Source organism: Notamacropus eugenii, chromosome 2, assembly GCF_028372415.1.
Source record: "Notamacropus eugenii isolate mMacEug1 chromosome 2, mMacEug1.pri_v2, whole genome shotgun sequence".
In the NCBI taxonomy this organism is placed as follows: Eukaryota; Metazoa; Chordata; class Mammalia; order Diprotodontia; family Macropodidae; genus Notamacropus; species Notamacropus eugenii.
Window position 1 is genome coordinate 262418118 of NC_092873.1, and position 22587 is coordinate 262440704.

The 22587-nt window shown below is 36.2% G+C and overlaps 1 protein-coding gene across 1 annotated transcript in view; it reads right to left on the minus strand.

Annotated features, from left to right (window-relative positions):
- Positions 1-9158: 9158 nt before the first annotated feature.
- LOC140527166 (protein unc-93 homolog A-like) overlaps positions 9159-22587 on the minus strand; it is a 57746-nt gene continuing 44317 nt past the window's right edge. The window contains exons 7-9 of the mRNA XM_072643883.1: positions 15021-15156; positions 11374-11505; positions 9159-9517 (exon numbers count right to left, since the gene is read on the minus strand). Of these exons, the coding sequence (XP_072499984.1) occupies positions 9252-9517; positions 11374-11505; positions 15021-15156 (534 nt within the window). The 3' untranslated portion in view covers positions 9159-9251. The remainder of the gene's footprint in view (positions 9518-11373; positions 11506-15020; positions 15157-22587) is intronic.

The following is a 22587-nucleotide window of genomic DNA, read 5'->3' on the forward strand; positions in this document are numbered from 1 at the left end:
AGATAATGTGAAATATCTCGTTGGAAAAACAACTGACCTGGAAAATAGATCCAGGAGAGACAATTTAAAAATTATGGGATTACCTGAAAGCCATGATCAAAAAAAGAGACTAGACATCATCTTCCATGAAATTATCAAGGAAAACTGCCCTGACATTGTAGAACCAGAGGGCAAAATAAGTATTCAAGGAATCCACCGATCACCTCCTGAAAGAGATACAAAAAGAGAAACTCCTAGGAACATTGTGGCCAAATTCCAGAGTTTCCTGGTCAAGGAGAAAATATTGCAAGCAGCTAGAAAGAAACAATTCAAGTATTGTGGAAATACAATCAGGATAACACAAGATCTAGCAGCTTCTACATTAAGGGATCGAAGGGCATGGAATATGATATTCCAGAAGTCAAAGGAAGTAGGACTAAAACCAAGAATCACTTACCCAGCAAAACTGAGTATAATACTTCAGGGGAAAAAATGGTCTTTCAATGAAATTGGAGACTTTCAAGCATTCTTGATGAAAAGACCAGAGCTGAAAAGAAAATTTGACTTTCAAACACAAGAATGAAGAGAAGCATGAAAAGGTAAACAGCAAAGAGAAGTCATAAGGGACTTACTAAAGTTGAACTATTTACATTCCTACATGGAAAGAAAACATTTCTAACTCTTGAAACTTTTCAGTATCTGGGTACTGGGTGGGATTACACACACACACACGCATACACACACAGAGACAGAGAGCACAGAGTGGATTGAATAGGATGGGATCATATCTTAACAAAATGAAATTAAGTGGTGAGAGAGAAATATATCGGGAGGAGAAAGGGAGAAATGGAATAGGGCAAATTATCTCTCATAAAAGAGGCAAGCAAAAGACTTTTTAGTGGAGGGAAAAAGAAGGGAGGTGAGAGAAAAACATGAAGTTTACTCTCATCACATACCACTAAAGGAAGGAATAAAATGCACACTCATTTTGGTATGAAAACCTATCTTACAATACAAGAGAAAGATAATAAAGGTATTATTATCTATATTTTATAGATGAGGAAAATAAGACCATAGAATGTTTAAAAGACTCCCCAAAGTCACAAAACTCACAAGTATCAACTGGATTTGACCCACGTCTTCTTATTGTAGTGTTCCTCCAGGATATTCCAATAGAAAAAGAAATTTACATTCACTTCCTGAACTTCCTCATAATATATTCATTCCTCAGTGGCCTGCAATCTACCTTCTGTCCCTAGTACCCTACTAAAACTGGCCTTCCAAGACTACCAATGACCTCTTAATTGACACCCATGATGACTATGGCTTCCTGTTTGCCTCCATTTTCCTTGACTTTTCCTTTCTAACATTTATTTTAAAATTTTAAGTTTCAAATTTCTCCCTCTTTCAGACCTTCCCCCATCCATTGAGAAAGCAATCGCTATGCATGTAAAGTCATGCAAAACACGTTTCCATACTAATCATGTTACCACCCCCCGCCATGCAAAAAAAATAAAGTGAAAAAAATATCCTTCAGTCTATATACAAGAGTTCATCAGTTATCTCTCTAGAGGCAGAGAACATTTTTCATGATGATTCCTTTGAAACTGTCATGGATCATTTTATTGATCACAGTAGCTAAGTCTTTCACAGTAGACAATTTCTTACAATGTTGTTGTTATTGTGCACAATGTTTTTCTGGTTCTTCTCTCTTTATTTTGTACCAGCTCATATAAATCTTCCAGGTTTTTCTGAAACCATGTCCCTCATCATTTCTTAAAGTATAATTGTATTGTATCACAATCATATGCCTTAAACTGTTTAGCTATTCCCCGATTGATGGGCATCCCTTCAATTTCTAATCCTTTGATGCTACAGAAAGAGCTGCTATCAACGCTTTTGTATACATGAACCCTTTTTCTTTTGCTTTGATAACTTTAAGGTACAGGCCTAATAGAAGTATTGTTGGGTCAAATGGTACGCATTGTTAAATAGCTCTTTGGGCATAATTCCAAATTGTTCTCCAGAATGGTTGGACCACTTTTCCCCCAACTCTAACAAAGGTGCATTATATTATTATAATTGCATTAATCAAATTCTTCCATATTCCTTCTAGCATTTGTAATTTTCATTTTCTGTCATGTTAGCCAATCTGATAAGTGTGAAGTAGTATATTAGAGTTGTTTTAATTTGCATTTCTTTAATTATTAGTGTTTTAGAGCTTTTTTCATATGAGTATTGATAGCTTTGAGTTCTGAAAACTGTTCATATCTTTTGACTATCAATTGGGAGATGTCTCTCATTTTTATGAATTTAAATTATATAAGAGAATTGAAACCTTTACTAAAGAAATTTGCTGTAAATTTTTTCTCCCAGTTTCCTACTTTCCTTCTAATTTTGGCTACATGGGTTTTGTTTGTGTAAAATTTTTAAATTTAATACAATCAAAATTATCTATTTTACATCCCATCATTTTTCTATCTCTTATTTGGTCATATTCTCTTCCCCTATCCATAGATCTGAGAAATAAAACTTTCCACACTCCCATAATTTGCTTATGATATAGATCTTTATTTCTAAATCATGTGCTGATTTTCATATTATCTTGGTATGAGATATTGGTCTATACCCTCTCTCTGCTAAACTGCTTCCCAGTTTTCCTAGCAGTTTTTTAAACTTGCCCCCCCAAACCTTAGATCTTTGGGTTTATCAAACTTTAGATTAGAATGGTCATTTGCTACTGTGCATTGCATACCTATTCTATTACATTGAGCCACCATTCTATTTCTTAGCCGTTACCAGATTATTTTGATGATTATCACTCTGTAGTATAGTTTGAGATCTGATACTACCAGGGCACCTTCCATCACTTTTCCCCTCACTGATTCCCTTAATACCCGACCTTTTCTTGTTCCAGAAGAATTTTCTTTTCTTTTCTAGCTCTACTAAACAATTCCTTGGTAATTTCATTGTAATGGCATTTAATGAGTAACATTTGCGGAATATAATCATTTTTATTATATTGGCTTGTCCTATCTATAAGCAGTCAATATTTTTCCAGTTATGTAGATATGCCTTTATTTGTGTGAATAATATTTTGCAATTGCATTCACATAGTTCTAGTGGGTGTTTTCACAGGCAGACTTGCAAGTATTTTATACTGTCTGCAATTATTTTAAAAGAAATTTCTCTTTCTATCTCTTCCTGCTGAATTTTGTATCCTTTACCTTTACAGAGATGGACAATGGAGGTATTCTTGAACTCCTGGATGATAATCTCCTTTTGCCACATAACCTGGAAAATTTCAGTCAGCTTCTGTATGAGCATTGGTCCCTCTACTTGGCAAATCTCAGCAGTAATAGAATCAGTACCAGGTACTGAAAGGAGTCTAACAGACCTCAAAACCTCTTCTTCAGTTGGAAGTTCAGATAAGGAGGGATTGACTTCAACCTGAGGTAAATGGTCAATGGCCTCATTGTTGGTTGATGATGGTCTGTTGAGAACACTATGGAAGTGTTTAGCCCATCTCTCTAGGATCATGTCCTTATCACTAATCAATGTGCTTCATCAGCACTGAGTAGCTGTGATGCACCATAGGTTTTTGGTCCATAAAAAGCTTTCAGAGAATCATAAAAATGCTTTGATTTGTTACTATCAGCATAAAGTTCAATTTCATCAGCTTTCTGCATCTCTCTAAGCTTTGCTTGTAGTTTACTTTTGAAACTAAATCACTTCCATTTGAACTGTCTGAGGAAGATTCTGAAGATCATCTGGCAGGATAAGGTACTAGATACTGCCATTCTTACTGGAATTAAACTGCCAAGCATTCAAACTATGTTTCAGAGATTACAACTCTGATACTGGCCACATTGTTCAAATGCAAAATGTATGCTTGCCAAAAAGACTATTTTATGGAGAACTCTCATGGTGGTCAGAAGAAGTGACAGAAGGTCACTCTCAAGGTCTCTCTCATGAGCTTTGGATTTGACCGTGCAACATGAAGACACTGGCACAGGACCACTCAGCATGGTCTCTGAGCAAAGCAGAATTGAGACAGCAAAAGGGAAACCTAGGATGTGCAAATTTGGAGTAGTCACCCCAAATGTTCACACAGACTATCTGTGCCCAACCTGTGGTAGAGCATTCCAAGCTCGTATTGGTCTGATCAGCCACAGTCAGATACATTGAAACTTGACTTTATCAGAGTGATGCAAGTGATGCAAGTGATCCTCTTAGAGAATGGACAACAACCAACACCGGCATTTCTAGTACAATGTTGAATAATAATGGTGATAATAGGCATCCTTGATTCCTACCTATTTTATTAGGAAGAATGCTAGTTTATCCTCACTACAGATAATGCTTGCTCTTGATTTTACATAGATACTACTTATTTTAAGAAAAGCTCCATATGTTGCTATGCTTTCTGATGATTTTAATATGGATGGGTACTGTATTTTTTTCCAAAAGCTTTTTCTATATCAATTGATATAATTATATGATTTTTGTTGTTTTTGTTATTTATCAAGGGTCAATTATCCTTAGTTTTCCTAATATTGATCTAGCCCTAGATAAATCTTACCTGGTTATTGTGATCTTTGTGATACACTGCTGTCATCTTACTAGCATTAATTTAAAATTTTGCATTAATATTCATTAGAGAAATTGGTTTATAGGTTTCTTTCTCTCATTTTGCTGTCTCTTGTCAAGGTACCAAACCAGATTTGTGTCATAGAAGAAATTTGGTAGAATTCTTTATATTTATTTTTTAAGTAGCTTAAATGGTATTTGGATTACTTGTTTTATAAGTGTTTAGTAGAATTCACTTATAAATTCATCTATACTTGGAAATTTTTCCCCTAAGGGAGTTGATTTATGCCTTATTTAATACCATTTTCTAAGATAAAATTAAGGCTTCTATTTTCCTTCCCGTTAATGTGGACAATTAATATTTTTCTAAAGATTCTTATACTTTCTTTAGATATGAGTTTTACTGGCATTTGAGTGAAATAAATTCTGATAACTGCATTATTTCATCTTCTTTAGTGGTGCATTCATCCTTTTTCAATTTTGATGCTTGTAATGTGGTATTCTTTCTTTTTAAAAAGATCAAATTAACCAGTAATTTATCTTTATTTTTTCATAAAATTTACTCCTTGCTTTGTTAATTTCAATGGGATTTTTTTTGCTTTCAATTCATTGCTCTCTCTTTTGATTATCAGGATTTCTATGTTGCTGTTTAATTGGTGATTTTTAATTTGTACTCATTTTACCTTTTTTGGATGCTCAGTTCAGGGACTTTTTCCTTCTTTCTTCTCTTTTATTTAGAATTACAGAATTTCCCTTAAGTACTTCTTTGTCTGCATCCCACAAATTGCTGTGATTAGTCCTTTGACCCACTCATTCTTTAGGATTAGATTACTTGGTTTCCAGTTAATTTTTCCTATGCTTCCCCTGCCCTTTATGGGATGTAAATTTGAATACATTATGGTCCAACAAGGGTGCATTTGATATCTCTGCATTTCTGCATTTTTGTGCCCTTCTACATGGTCATGTACTTTTCAATTCCGTTCAGTTATTTCCAGAGCTTTATAGTATTGATCTTTTTCAAAATTCTATTCATTTTAATTTCTTTCTTTTTTATTTTCTGATAAAATTTATGTAATTCTGACAGCAATACATTAAGGTCTCCTACTAGTATAGTTTACTTTCTATTTTCTCTATGATTCACTTAACTTTTCCAATAAGAATAGTGAATTCTATGCCAATTAGTCTATACAGTATATGTTTAGTATTGCTATTCCTTCATTGTTTATGGAACTTTTTAAGCAAAATGCAGTTTCTTTCATTACCACTTTTAATGAAGTGTATTTTTTTCTTTTGCTTTGTTTGAGATCATGATTGCTACCCCTGACATTTCTGCTTCAGAAAAAACATAATATATTCTCCTATAGTCTTTTATTTTAACTCTATGTATTTGTTTCAAGTGTTTTTGTTTGTTTTGTAGACAACACATTGTTGAACTCTGGTTTGAATCCATTTTGCTATCCAGTTCCATTTCATAGTTGAGTTCATCCCGCTCAAATTTATGATTTCTAACAACATCCCAGTTAGATGAAGTTTATTTCCTTCCATCCCAGTTTCTTGTGTTTATCCTTCTTTTTTAATGCTTTCCCCTCATTAAATGTCTGTTTTGCTACTGATTACTGTCTCCTGTAATCTGCTTTCCTTCTTATCACACCCACCTCCCTTCTCTTAACCCTTCCCCTCCTACTTTTCTATTGGTTAAGATAAATTTTTCAGCAATTATCAAAACCACTTGGTATTGGCTACGAAACAGAGAGGTAGACAAGTGGAATAGACTTGGCACTCAAGACACAGTAGGCACGGAATATAGCAACCTTCTGTTTGATAAACCCAAGGACCCCAGCTTCTGGGATAAGAATTCACTGTTTGACAAAAATTGCTGGGAAAACTGGATAACAGTGTGGCGGAAATTAGGCATAGACCCATACCTGACACCGTACACAAGAATAAAGTCCAAATGGGTACATGATTTAGGTATAAAGATTGATACCATGAATAAACTGGAGAAGCAAGGAATGGTGTATTTATCAGATTTATGGAGAAGGGAAGAATTTTTTACTAAAGAAGAGATAGAAAGCATTATGAAATGCAAAATGGATCATTTTGATTATATTAAACTGAGAAGTTTTTGCACAACCAAACCCAATGCAACCAAAATCCAAGGGATGTAGTAAATTGGGAAAGAATTTTTACAGCTAAGCTCGGGGATAAAGGTCTCATTTCTAGAATATACAGAGAACTGACTCAAATGTATAATCATACAAGTCATTCCCCAATTGATAAATGGTCAAAGGATATGAACAGGCAATTTTCAGAGGAAGAAATTAAAGATATCTATAATCATATGAAAAAATGCTCTAAATCACTGTTGATTAGAGAGATGCAAATCAAAACAACTCTGAGGTACCACGTCACACCTATAAGATTGGCAAACATGACAGAACAAGAAAATGATAAATGCTGGAGAGGATGTGGGAGAGTTGGAACACTAATTCATTGTTGGTGGAGCTGTGAGCGCATCCAACCATTCTGGAGAGCAATTTGGAACTATGCCCAAAGGGCTACAAAAATGTGCATACCCTTTGACCCAGCAATATCGCTACTAGGACTGTATCCCCAAGAGATCATAAAAATGGGAAAGGGTCCCACATGTACAAAAATATTTATAGCAGCACTCTATGTAGTTGCCAAAAACTGGAAGTCAAGGGGATTTCCATCAATTGGGGAATGGCTGAATAAATTATGGTATATGAATGTAATGGAGTACTATTGTGCCATAAGAAATGATGAACAAGAAGACTTCAGAGAGGCCTGGAAGAATTTATATGACCTGATGCTGAGTGAAAGGAGCAGAACCAGGAGAACCTTGTGCACAGCAACGACCACAGTGTGTGAGAGTTTTTTCTGGTAGACTTGGAATTTTGTAATAACGCAAGAACTTCTTAAAAAAAAAATCCCTATGGTGGTTCTCTAAGGCAAAATGCCTTCCACACTCAGAGAAAGAAATATGGAAGTCATTCGCAGAATGTAGCAGATCATGTTTGTGTATGTGTATGTTTTTGTGTATCATGTTTTGATTTGTTATATGATTTCTTCCATTTATTTTAGTCCGACTACATAGTATGACTATAGTGAAAATGTACTCAATAGGAAAGTATATGTGGAACCTATACAGAACTGTATGCAGTCATGGGGAGGGAGGGGGGTAGTGGGGAGTAGGTGGGGGGGGATAAAATCTCAATTGTATGGCAGTGATTGTTAAACATTAAAAAAAAAATTTAAAAAAAAGATAAATTTTTATCCTGAACTGAATTTGTCTGTGTATTCTTTCCTCTTTTAACCCATTCAGACAAGAATGAGGTTCATGTGTTGTCTGCTCCCCGCCCCCACACACATTTCCCCCCTGTAAAAACTCTTCCTTGTATGCCTCCTTTATGTGAACTAATTTTTCCCATTCTTCCTCTCCCTTTTCCTTCTCCTAGGGCATCCCTCTTTCTCACCTTTTCATTTTTCTTTTGAGATCAACCCAACATAATATGCTCATATCCATGCCCTCAAAGTAGACTCTTTCTAACTTTTGATGTTTATTTAAACCTAGGATACTAGTGGTTTTAATAAATAAGTAGTCATTTATGAGAAAAAAGTATCTCTACTTTATTAAATAAATACTGTTTAATGAAGGAGCATACATTTTTATTAATTAGTGAGAAAATATCTAGAATTACCCCCTGGATCTTCCTAGAGGCTGACAGATGAGGTTAAAGTAAATGTGACCAATCCCACAACCTTTAAACTTGCTATATTGATGCATATCAAATCTTCTGGATAGTTCTCCTTAAAGATAATATTGGTCTGACTTTTCTAGGCCTTGGGATGGTGGGGGATATTACAACACCTTCTCTATTAGATTGATGATTACGCAAAAGATTGATATAACAACCTATCCAGAAAAAAATTAAAGAATTAAAAATGTCTATTGTCTAGACTATGCCAAGAAATTAGATGGTCTAATTACATTAAGTTAATACTCTGGTACATACAAGGACAGGAACTACAGATGATGATTTGGGCCCAGAACTAAACAGGATGTGGAGAAAGGGTTGCATTGCATTTGGAAGATTGGGTTGTACTTTTGATGATGTACTTTCAAGATCCAAATCTTTTATACAAAATTCTTCTCATCTAAGCTGTATAGTTTTGAATCTCTGAACACCACAATCTTCCAAGAATCAAAACTGAAAAGGTGGATCAAAGTGGGCTAAAGCCTCTTTCCAATAGTGACCCACATGTAAGAAATAAAAATATATGATAAGAAAAGGAAGTGGGCCAGTCAAATAGCAAGAGGAAGGGATAATAGATTGATATCCCTAGTATTACATTATTATGTACCCTCCCCCCAATATAGAAAAGATCCAGAGGAATGTTTCCAGAATATTGCACAAATTCCCTGTGGAAGATCTATGGGAGAGTATGGACAAGAATTACACAGGAATAAAAGACCTGGATGGTTGTGATCTGTAGCAATGGAGAGAGAGAATACTCACATTCAGGAGATCACAGATACCTTGAAGTATTGTGACCAATGATGAAACTGTTCTAAGAAAACAATTTAATACATTGGTGCTTCTACAGAGAAAACCAGTCTGATGCCTTCTTATTGTATCTCCTCAAGTACTTTGCCATTTTTACATCTTTGTTTGAATTTCTGTTTCTTCTACTTGATTATCCTTTTTTTGGACAACTGTCTCAGGTGGCTTTCCATATTCCAAGTACTCAACAGCGCCATAGGTCACCATTGACAAAATCAGTACCCCAAGTACTATATATAGCTTGATGTTGACACACAAAAATGTGCTGTATCCAAAAGCAATGACAAATCCGAGAGACTCCCAAAGGCGATAATTGGCAAAAGCAGCTTCCTTGTTCTTCACAAATAAAACTCCATAGATGGCTGTAAGGAAAAAGGAAAGGAATGGTAAATATGTCCTGAAACCATGCTTTTTTATTATTATTTCTGAGACTATGGACCCATATATCACTGTTTCCCAAATATTCTCAACAATTTTTAAAAAGTAAATCTTCCAGTATGGTACTAGAGCTAAAACAAATTACTGTTATATGTTCAGCTATTTTTTCTATTTTTCTGGAAGTGAAAAATAATAGCATGCTCTTATTAACTCATTATTATATGGACCAAACATAATATTTCAAAAGCAGGGGTGAACAGAAAAAGCAATAATGGCGCTTAGCAGCATCCATTCATTCATTCACAGAAGTAAATTCAAGAATTACCTATTCCAATTCCATGTTAAGGAACTCGGAATTTCCTTTATCTAATCATAATCTTTATATCTTTCTCTATGTTTTATGACCCAGCATCCTTTGTGCCCAGTAACGGTTTTAATTGTCGTACTATACTATGCTACCCTTCTAAAAAAGTTATATTCTTAAAATAATGTCTCATTTCCCTTAGAAGATTGCTAGCAGTGCTAACTGCTACTCTAGGATAAAGGAGGCAAACATATGTTCTTACTTGTAAGAAATCAAGAAGAAAGTTTTCTCTGGGATGGTAAAGGGTATCTATTACAACTTAGAGCACTTACAGCTTTGTCAAATTGAGTCCTTGTTTTGAAAGTAAAAACTAAACCAACATCTAACTCAGACAGAAACAGGTTAGTTGATGCTAAAGACAAGTGTTAGTAGAATTAGGAGATCAGTTCCATGAAAAGAGAGGCTCTAAGAACATTATTTAGTGTCTTATATGTATCCTAAGACCACCAGAATTAAGACCTTTGTAATTCTTTTAAACTTTCCTCTTTAATTTATTGTGATGATTCCCACTTCATACCCACACCATGATTTATCCAGGAAAACCCTTAAAAGACCCAAAAGAAAGTTTTTATTATTTTTATGGAATAGGACAACAGATAAAAGAAAGAACTGTGTTCTCTCTGCAAGGTTACGGTGGTTTAAGGAGATCCAGGTTCAGAAGAATTAAATTGACCATGAAGAGCCAGAAGAGGACATCAAGTTCTTTTGTGAAAGTCATTTTAAGTTCTAAAACAGAAGAAAATGGCTGGGAGAGGTAGGTCTTCACCTTTTTAATAATAATAATAAGTTAGCATTTTAATGCTTTGAAATTTGCAAAGTGCTTATTTCATATAATTTCATTTGATCCTCACAATAACCCTATGAAGTAGTTGCTATTATCAGCCCCATCCTAATCATCCTCATTATCCTAACCCCAAACTATCTTTCTAGGTTCATTGGATATTATTACACACACACACACACACACACACACACACACACACACACACACACACACACACACACACACACACTGTGATCTAAGCAAAATGAGTTTCCCTCTGTTCCTCACACATGGCATTTTATCTCCCTTCTCACCTGCTCCTTATAGACTCATTCTCTTCCTCCTCACCACAGCTCAATCATCACACTCTACATGAAACCTTTCTTTGATCATCCCAGATTCTAGTGCCTTCCTTGTTTAATTACTTTGTTTTAACTGTCTTGTATTTTTTAGTATTTATTTTGCTTACATATTTTCTCTATGTACGTATATATGCAACTCTTGTTTCCAGTTACAACCTAAGCTAGGCTAGGGATCATTTCATTCTATATATTTGTGTCTCCAAGGTCTAGCACAGTGCCTGGCATGCAGTAAACATGTAATAAATGATCACTGATGGAGCCATTGCTGGGTTTCTTAGCTGTACCCTCCCTCTTGGAACGCTCCACAGACTTTATGGTCTGAAGGTGAAGAAGCTAGAGAATGATACTTACCATTGGTCTGTGTCTGCAAAATAGCATCTGCTATGCCCCAGAGGCCAGGAAATATGAAGAATACAGCCATCTGACTGGAGTGAGGTTTCCACAGCAAAAGGGAGATAATACAGGAAAGGTGTATTATTGCACCTATGAATTTGAAGAGGGAGGGAAAATATAAAAGGAAAACAAATGATTGCTGAGCATCAGTTAAAGAACAAGATGTGGAATTTAGATATGCAGAAGGAACTCATTTTTTGATCTTAAAATGTCTTTCCATGTTTTCTTTGTCCAATTTTCCTTCAATAAATGAGTAGGTTAGAGTGTACCCACTTCACTGAGTCTAAACTAGTACTTGGCCTTTTAGAAGTCTCCTTTTTGTACTAAGACAAAGCACAGGTGTTACTGGCATGCAGAATTTCAGCTCAATACAAACCTACTATAGAGTTTCCAGGTCAACTTTAACACTTGTAGATTTTTTTTGGTTTTTGTCTTTCATTTTTACCACTTAGAACAGGGACTAATACATGGAAATCGATTAGTAAGTGCTTGTTGACCAACTGGTTAATTGATTGCTTCACTGGCTTTGAAGACTAAACTTAAAATGTGAAAATAGAGAAACTTTGGAACTGAGACAGCCAATGGGTTAATAAGTATCTGACCCAATAAGAGAGCCCATCATCATCAGTAGTAGTCTGCAATTTTAGGACCTAGGACAGTTGCAAATATTCTAAGTAAAGGAAGAAAAGAAAGGTAAGTTAACTATCCTCTGGGACCCAGAAAAGCTTTCTAAATTAAGAATTCTTACTACTATATCATGCTGCCTCAAAATATTTCTGACAATTATGACTTCTGCATGATATCTATCATGACTTCCAGATCCTAAGGCACTTTCTGTATTTCTACAAAATGCTTATCTTTGGGATGGGAAAGTATCTATCTACAAGTCTTAATGCTGAATTCCTCCATCCTCCCATTCTTTCAGGCATCTGGGCATCTGTTTCCAACTTGATAGTTCAAAACCCTTGTTTATTCTCATTCATACTGAGCTCTGTTTTCTTCCCCCTTGCTAATTAAAATGATAAAATCTATGAAATTTAAAGCCTTATATGATCAGTAAAGGAAGCAGGCTAGAGCATAGCAAGTTGGGAAGGAAACCTACATTTCTAGGCACAGTGGCAGCAGTGAATGGACTTTGTTGTTGTTGTGTTCGTCCTTCATTGCCATAGAAGACCATGCCATCAGAGAAATAATGACATGGAATCAACTTATAATAATCTAACTAACAATGTCTCATTATTTCAATAAACGAGTCTTCTTCCATGTTAGTCTTCCGATTTCCATATTGACATGCAAGCCAGCAAGAAAGCAGGAAAAGGTCCTAGATTTAGAGCAAGAAAACTACCTTTGTTGAAATCCTAGCTCTACTACTTACTGTCTATGACTTCTGATGTCACTTCACCTCTCAGGCCTCAGTTTCTTTATCTCTAAAATAAGAGGATTTGACCAGGAAGTTTTTAAGGTCCTTCCTTGCTAAATGTTTCTTAACTTCACCTCTAGGTTTCTCCTGAGCTTTATTGGGGTCCTATACCATATCCCTATAATTATACATCATCAGCATTATTTGAATAATATTTCTTTTTTTTTCTCGGTGTTCTGAGATAATATTTGTAAAAAGCACTTAGTATGGTACCAGGGAAATAGTAAGTGCTATATAAATGACAATTGTCATTCTCTTCCCTTTCCTTTTCCCTTCCCTTCCTTCTTCCTTTCCTTTCCACTCTCTCTTCTCTTCCCTTTCTTTTCCCCTTCCTTCCTTCTTCCTTTCCTTTTGACTTTCTCTCTCCCCTTCCCTTTCTTTCCCCCTTCCTTCCCTTCTGTTTCCATAGGTTATTCTCCCAGCCCTCATCCACCATCTGATAAATGCATTCTATTGATCATAAAGTGAATCTGGTGAAAGAGCATGAGGAGATCTAAGTGCTTCTCTAAGAAACTAATGAGCTAATAATATATTTAAAGTATAACTTTATATACAACAACACAATACAAATTCTGATATGATAATCATAATATAATAAATCAAATATTCATGTGTATATGTTTATATACGTATATATAAATATGTATACATATTGTGCTTTCTAAACAACATTCCTATAAGATAGTCTCCAAGAATTTAGACTTGGATGGGACCTTGGAGGTCAGATAGTTTAGAGAGTCAAACACAAAAGTCATAAGCCATGTGGCCCATAAGTTGGAGGAATCAGATTAAAATGTAATTGGAAAGCATTTAGTGTGTGAATGTGTGTACATGTCTATATATATGCATATATACACACATACATCCTCACATACATATGTGCACATATGTATATACATGTGTATATACACACATATACATACATATATACATATTATAACAGCAAGCAAAGCAGGATCTTTGCCATTTTTTTGGATTGAGTTTTAACCAATCAGATAGATGCATATGGGTTCTAGCCAATCAGATGCCGAGTAGAACTGTATGTAAAGAGAGAGCCAGTGTTGAGAAAGGAGACATGAAGAGAGCCAGCATTGAAGGGTCGAGCCATTGCTGAGAAGAAGAGAGCTGAGAGGAGATCTGAAAGCGAGGAGGAGACCTCTGGTCTGAGAGAGGAGACCTCCAATGGCAGAGACTTTGTTGAAGGAGCTTCTGAACTTTGAAAACAAATAGAGCTGTAGGGCAGAAACACACCTAGGAGACTAAGCCCCTTTTGAGAGCTATTAAAGTGAACTGGGCTGTTTACACAGAACCTCTGGACTTCGGAGGTGAATTGAGATGAAGATGCTGGTGGTGTGTGTCTGTGTTGTTGCTGTCCTGTTGAGCTTTGTTTTCCCAGAGGAGGAAGCTATGGAGTGGAGCAGTCCCCCTGAGCTGAGACATGGAACAGGAGCGGAGAACTGTGTGAATCCAGGTGAAAGTCAGAAGTGGTCAGCCCACAGAGGAAGAGCCATGGAACTTGGAAGTCAACCTCGAGTTAAGATGAAAGAGGGCTTTACTTGGACACTTGGCATTGATTAAGACGATTGTTCTTACTGTGACCTAGGGGTGAATGGTGTGGACTTTACTTGAACACTTGGCATTGATGAAGGATGTTTCTATGAATATTATGCTTTACTTTATTGAACAATGTTTAGTTTATGGCTGAATAGAGAATTCATTATACTATGCTATTAGACCCTTGAAGTTGTTCACAGCAGCAGTCCTCAGGTGTGCTGCCATGACTGATGCTATACATATATACGCATATATACATACACACGTATATATGCACATATATGTCTAAATGTGTGTATATATACACATACATGTCTGTCTGAATGTGTATATATGTATACACACAAATATATATATACATACATAGACATACAGAGATAATATTAATGTGTGGTTTTCTAAATCAATATGCTGCTACTAGGATTCTCATGTAAAGTAAGGCCCACAGAAAAGAGAAGGGAAGTAACTTCTTGCCACTTGCATTAATAATAAAAGGTTCAGCAAGAAGTTAAATATAGGACTCCAAACTCCAAGACCATCTTTCTCCTACTATGGTGCTTCATGGGTTGAAGAATCATCTCCAGATATAACCATTTCTTATTACTTACAAAGAATAAAAATTATTACATACCTAGTACAAACAGAGCTATTCTGCCCGTGTACTGGGAGAGCTTTCCAAACAGCAAAGAACAAATGGAATTGATGGCCGAAAAGCAGATCATCACATAGCCAACATATTGTATGCCCAGGGCACAGGTGACATATGACTGAGGAGAGAAGAGCCAAACATTAAAATGATGTTAGCACTCGTGACTGTTCTTCCTCATGGACAGAGACTCAACCTGTGATTTCATGACTACAAGAAACTTCCAGATGCAAACTCAACCAATTGTAGCTTAGCCCTTTGTCCATAACTTCAGTCCTAGAGAGCTATGTAGGGCCATGTTGTTATCTGTCCTTTTTCTCAGAGAGGACCATGACATCAGGAAGGTGAGGCCATGACTTGGAAGGGATTTGGATTCAAGTGAGGGAGGCCTGTGCAAAGCCACCAGCCTTACTTTCTCCTCCAGAGCTATCTGGTTCCTGTGTCAAGATATAGATCAGGACAACTGGAGATGGATGACACCTAGAGCTCTGAGGGATTAAGTGATTTATCCAGGGTCACACAGTCAGGATGTGTTAGAGATAGGATCTGAATACTGAATACAGATCTTCTTGGTTACAAGGCCAGCTCAGACTATTTCATTGCTTCTTCATTGTCACAGTTTGGGGAATTAAGCTTTTTCAGGAGGGATTCTAATTCATGCTCTAACTCATTACACCATTTGATTGATGATGTGTTAATTTAGCCTGAAACCTTGTTTCACCATTTAGCTCCTTGTGTTCCAAGAACAATGCTAATTTTTACATATGAGATCTGGATGCAAAGAAAAGTGAACTGAATTTAGGGCTCACTGACAAAATTTAACCCAGTCCTCCTATGAATATATCCATGTTATTTTCTTCAGGAACTATGTTACAAGATTACCATCATTCTTAACCTTGTTTACTGGGGAAGGGAAGAAAGGGTGCCTCCTATGTTTCAGGCACTGTGACAAGCACGTTTAGAAATATTTTCTCATTTGATCCCCACATACAACCCTATGAGATAGGTGTTATAATTGTTTCCATTTTAGAGTTGAGGAAACTGAGGCAGGCAGAGGTTAAGTGACTTGCCCAAGAGCACACAGCTAAAGAAGTATCTAAGACAGAAATGAAATCAATTTTTCTGTCCCTGCACCTACCACTTTGTCCACTGTGCCACCTAGCTGCCTCCCATAGGGACAATGAAGGAAGATGATAAAATGATAAAAATCTCAATGGGAAATGAGAGGGAGAAAAATGTTTCCTGTTTGAATAGATTGTAAAACATCTTGAGAAACTATTCTTATGAATTGGTGGTTACCCACATTAATCATCAGCATTTCCATGTACTACCAACAAAATGCAGCACCAAGAGATAGAAAGAGAAATTCCATTTAAAATAACAGTAGACAATATAAAATACTTGGGAATCTACCTGATGAGACAACCAAAGAACTATATGAACACAATTATAAAACATTTTTCAGAGAAATTAAGTCACATCTAAATAGCTGGAGAAATATTAATTGCTCATGGATAGGCTGAGCCAATATAATAAAGATGTTTCCACTTAAAATAATTTATGTATTACAGTATGATACCAAAAAATTACTTTATAGTGCTAGAACAGGGGTGGGGAACCTGCAGCCTCGAGGCCACAGATTCTTCACCCCTAAGCTAGAATGACACAATAACAAAATTCATCTGGAAAAAAAGGACAAGAACAGTGAAAGAATGTGGCCTAGCCAGGCCAGATCTCAAAATGTATAACAGCAATAACCATCAAAACATTCTGGTCCTGATTACGAAATAGCATGGTGGATTAGTGGAATAGTTGAGGTACACAATACACAATATTACAGCAAATTTAGCATTTTACAAACTCAGAGATGCAAGATTTTGGTACAAGAAATCATTTATTTGACAAAAACTGCTAGGAAAACTGGAAAGCAGTTTGGCAGAAACTAGGTATAGAACAATATCTCACACAGTTTACTGATGTAGTGAAAATGGGTATATTATTTAGACATAAGGGATGATATGAGCAAATTAGAGGACCATGAAATATTTTGCCTGTCAAATTTATACAGAAGGGAAGAATTTATGACTAAGCAAGAAACAGAGAGCATTATAATAGAAAATGGATAATTTTGACTACATAAAATTAAAAAGGTTGTGTACAAAACAAAACCAAGGCAGCCAAGATTAGAAGGGAAAAAGGAAATTAGAGAAAATTTTTTTTTACAGCAAATCTCCCTGATAAAGGCCTTATTTCTCAAATACATGGAAAACTGAGTCAAATTTATACGAATACAAGTCATTCTGCAATTGACAAATGGTCAAAAGATATGAAGAGGCAGTTTTCAGACAGAGAAATCAAAGCTATTTATATAGACATACGAAAAAATGCTCCAAATCACTATTGATGAGAACAATGCAAATTAATACAACTGAGGTACCACCTCTTACCAATTATATTGGCTAAAATGATGGGGAAAACATGGCAAATATTGGAGGAGATATAGAAAAATAGGGACATTAATGCATTGTTGGTGGAGTTGTGAACTGATTCAACCATTTTGAAGAGCAATTTGGAACTATGGCCAAAGGGTTATAAAACTGTGCATGCTTTTTGACTTAGCAATATCACTACTAGTCCGATACTCCAAAGATATCAAAGAAAAAAGGAAAAGGACTTATATGTACAAAAATATTTACAGCAGCTCCTTTTGTGGTGGCAAAGAATTGGAAATTGAGGGGATGTCCATCAATTGGGGAATGGCTGAACATGTTATAGTACAAGATTGTGATAAAAATATGATTGTGATAATGTGTATAAGAAATGATAAGTAGGATGCTTTCAGAAAAACCTGCAAAAATTTGCATAAACTGATGCAAAATGAAATGATCAGAACCAGAAGAACATTGCACACAGTAAAAGCAATATCCTATGATGATCAACTGTGAATAACTTAGCTATTCTCAGCAATACGGTGATCCAAGACAATTTCAAAGGACCCATGATGGAAAATGCTATCCACCTCCAGTGAGAGAGAACTGATGAACTCTGAATGCTGATTGAAGCATATCTCCCCCCTCCCTTTTTTTGGTCTGTGTTTTCTTATGCAATATGACTAATGTAGAAATACTTTGCTTGACTGCACATATATAATCTGTACCAAACTGCTTGCCTTTTCAAGGAGAGGGAAAGGGAAGGAAAGAATTTGGAACTAAAAATTTTAAAAAACAGATGTTAAAAATCTTTGTTCACATGTAATTGGGAAAATAAAAATAAATAACAGAAAATAAAATAATTGGTGGTTGTTCCAATTCCTTGGTATATGTTCCAACCCACCTCATCCTCGGACTCTACTTTTCAGCCAAGGGAATAAAGTCATAGCAGTCTTTGAAGAGTGGATCTGAGGTAATGATAAACAGTGATAGCCCAACAGGCCATAGCTAAATTTAGGTTTGCTTGGTATGGACTACAATAGTCTAGTGTTCTAGGTAGTCTTGACTTGTCCTAGGTAGTCCTAGGATAGTTCCTGACTATGAACAGTAACCTAAAACAAGATGAAATTGGTGATCCTTCTCGTTTCCTCAAAACTGCCTTCTAAAATTTAATTGCAGGGTTAGTGTTTTTTGATGCTGATGTTTGCAAGTAGGCAGTAATATTTTATTATTGACCATAACTCTCAAACCTAACAGGGAGCTGACATGAGGAATGTAAGTTATTTTTAATGTGGATAAGGATTAAAATTCAAGATCTATATCAAAAATTGGCACACACACAAAACTTAGTTATCATTGATTTTAGGATTTGGATTTGGAATTAGGAGACCCTTGGGTTGATTTCCTGTTTTGTATATTTATTCACCGTCTAGATAAGTCACTTAAGCACTGTCAAACCTGATAATAGGATATATGGCAGGGACAGTAATACTACCAATAGAGTCTAAACTACATAGTTATGAGAATTAGATGGATTCCAAAATCACACAATTTGAGTTGGAAGAGTCCAAATCTTCCCCAAAAAATAATCCAAGACCTTCAAGCAGGGGACTCCTCATTTCCACTTTGAGATAGTGCTCTCAGGATCACAGGAAACATAAACTTAGCTCTTTGCAATTTTAATTTGCTAATCCTACTTCAGTCCTTTGAGGGCAAATAGAACAAAACTAATCCTGCTAATAGGCCTTTTGATACTTGAATACACTATCTTGCCCCTTTAAGTCTTTTCTAAGCGACTAGTCCTTCCATGATATGAACTTATTGATTCCCATAAACAATGAATTTAGGCCATAGCCTTTCTCCATCTTGGTGTTCCTCCTCTGAATATTCTCCTATCAATATTCTTCCCTAAATTTGTTTACGCAGAACTAAGTGTAATGCCCCAAATGTGGTCTTGTCATAAGAGCTTCATGATGATACATTTCCTCTTCCTTGACTGACTGTCTACTATATTCCCTGGGCAGCTAGGTGCTGCAGTGCATAGAGCACCAGTGCAGGAGCCAAGAGGACCTGAGTTCAAATCTCACCTCAGACACTTGACACTCACTGGCTGTGTGACCTTGGGCAAGTCACTTAACTCCAATTGTCTTATCTTGGGTTATCTCCAGTCATCCTGATGAATATCTGGTCACTGGATTCAGATGGTTCTGGAGGGGAAGTGAGACTGGTGACCTGCACAGCCCTCCCTCACTCAAAACAAAGTCAAGTGCAAGTCATGTCATTATTTCTCTGATGGCATGGTCTTCTTTAGCAACGAAGGATGAACACACACATGTACACACACACACACACACACACACACACACACACACACACACACACTATATTCCCCACTGAATCTCTTCCAAATCATTTTTCTTCTCAAACCACCTACTCCCTTCAGTCCTTTCTCCACAGGCTTGGCAGGGAATCTCACCTCATACTTTACTAAGAAAATGGTGGCCTTTCATCAGACATTCCCTGTTTTTCCTTTGCCCTTCAAATATCAACATTTTCTCCTAATCTATTCTTCTTTGGTCCAACATCAGGGGAAGAGGTGACCCACCTTCCTGAAGCCAATGTCTCCTGCCTATGTCTTGGATCTTTATCCCCTCCCATCTCCTCTGTGACTCTCCTGTTCATTCCTCCTTGTTCATTCTCCCTTTTTGTAATATAAAGATTTTATCTTTCCTTTTTATCCTTCCCTGTTTTCAAAAGTACATCGAGATCTCCCCATCCTCAAAACTAACTTCCATCTAACTCCTCCAGCTACTGCCCTATATCTCTCTCCTTTTACCACTAAACTCATAACAAAAAGCTATCTATACTCTTTTCTTCTACTTCCTTACTTCCTTCTCACTTTTATGCCTCTTTAGAGTCATTTTTAAAAGGCATTTGGAAGAGTTTGAGGGAGAGCTTAGGCAAGTCCCTGCCTTTACTCTGCCATCTTGGCTCTGCCTCTTTTTATTCCCTTTTAATATGATATCCCACTTTATTGATCAACTGAAACCTCTGTCTAAGGTTATTAATAATTTCCTAATGGCTAAATCTAGCAGATTTTTCTCAGTTCTCATTCTTCTTTTCTGCTTAATAAATGCTAATTGAATTGACCGGAGATGAGTAGAGTGGGGCTACTGAATCCCTGTTTCTCTCAATTTAGGTCAAGACTCAATTAGCTTCCTCGGCTAACACTTTTGACTTTGTTGAGCTTACAGTAACTTGAAACTCCTTTATTTCTTTTAGACTAACTGCCTTATAACCATACCTTCCTAATTTTGTGCTTGTAAAATTGATTTTAAAAGTAGAAATGTAAGAGTTTACATTTACAGTTTAATAATAATAATAGTGCATACACAAAAAAATAATAATTAATAATAAATATTAATATTTAATATTAATTTAATAATATTTAATATTATTTAATTAAATATTTAATACTGTGTAAATATTACCTCATTTCATCCTCACAGTAATCCTAGGAGGTAAGTGTTATTATTATCCTCATTTTACAGACAAGGAAACGGGCAAATAAGTTAAGTTACTCTCCTAGAGACACACAGCTAGTAAAGGTTTCAGGCTGGTGAACTTAGGTCTTCCTGACTATGTGCCCATCGCTATATCTCCTGTGCCACCTAACTGCCCAAGTAGATATTCATATTAAATTTCACCTCATTTAATTCAGTCCATTGTTTTAGTCTGTCAAGATCTTTTTGAATCCTCAGTCCATTAGTTATCCAGTGTGTCAAGTGTCCCTCTCAATTGTAGGTTATCTGCAATTTTATAAGCATGGCCTTTTTCTAAGTCATTGATAAAAATGCTGAACAACTTAAGACATGCATAGTTGAAGCTGCCTGGTAAAGAATGTCCTTTAAGTAAAGCCATTAAACCACTTCCAAGTTCACTCAGTTTTATTCTTTATAGCCCATATCCTTCCATCCTTTGCATTAGAGATGAGAGACTTTGTCAAATGTTTTTCTAAAATCTGGTTAAGTTATATCTAAAACATCCCTCTGGTCTCTCAATAATGTGTATAAAGTACTTTACAAACCTTAGTAAAACTCTCTAGGAATGTCGACTATTCTTTGTCAGTTCTTCTCTTGAGTGGGAAGGAGATGGGATATTGCTTTTATGTGAATAAGGGGAACATTGGATTAACCTCCATAGAGGGTCAGATAACAATCTCCAGAATCCATGCCTCACTCTTCATTTTTCCCAAACACATCTGTCTTATCCCTACTGGCTCAGGATCCCTGATGTTGGGAGAGGAGAGAAGTATAAACCAAACCCATCTTTCATGTAATGTTAGCTCTTTAATTTTATTTTTGTGAGAGCCATCTTGGTTTTTTAAAAGCTCTTAATTAAAAATTTTAAAAGCCTAAAAATTCTCATCTCTAACTCCTTATGAGTTAACTAACAGGAATGGGACACAAGATAGGTCTAGGGACAGGAGAGAGAAAAGACTTATTAAGAGGAAAGGTGAGAAGGGCCAAATTCCACATGTTTAGAAACAACTCATAGTTTTACTATGCCCTTTATTTACCTCACATTGGAAATTCTCCAATTCAAATAATCCTAATTTTACCTTTAGGAAGGCGGGCAGGCTATTAGGAACAAATGAGTCTAACCTGAAAGGATCAGACTAGCTCTTATCTTGAAGCAGATGCCCTGAGATCCTGGGTACATTCCAGGTTAGTTGCCAGCACCAAAAGCACACTGCCTATTTAAAGGACTCTGTGAGGTAAGCAGGCTTTTAGGCTTTACATCTGCTGTGGAAGGTCACTTCAGCCTGCATAATAGGTTAGGTATTGGCTGTTTTAGTCCAGCCTCTCCATAAACTGTGGTATTCCTCAAGAAAGGGAACCAGGTTGGCCAAATGCATCTGTGAGTATATGGCCTTCTTTGCTACAAATTGTGTGTGTGTGTGTGTATGTGTGTGTTGTTGCCATAACATCTGGTAATAACCTTCTGCTATGATTGGTTGTGGGATGAAAATCCAAGGATGAACCTCCCATTTAACTACCTGTGTCTAGGATATCTATCTTCTGAAATAAATAGACGCTCTATATCTGTGGCTTTGAGATATT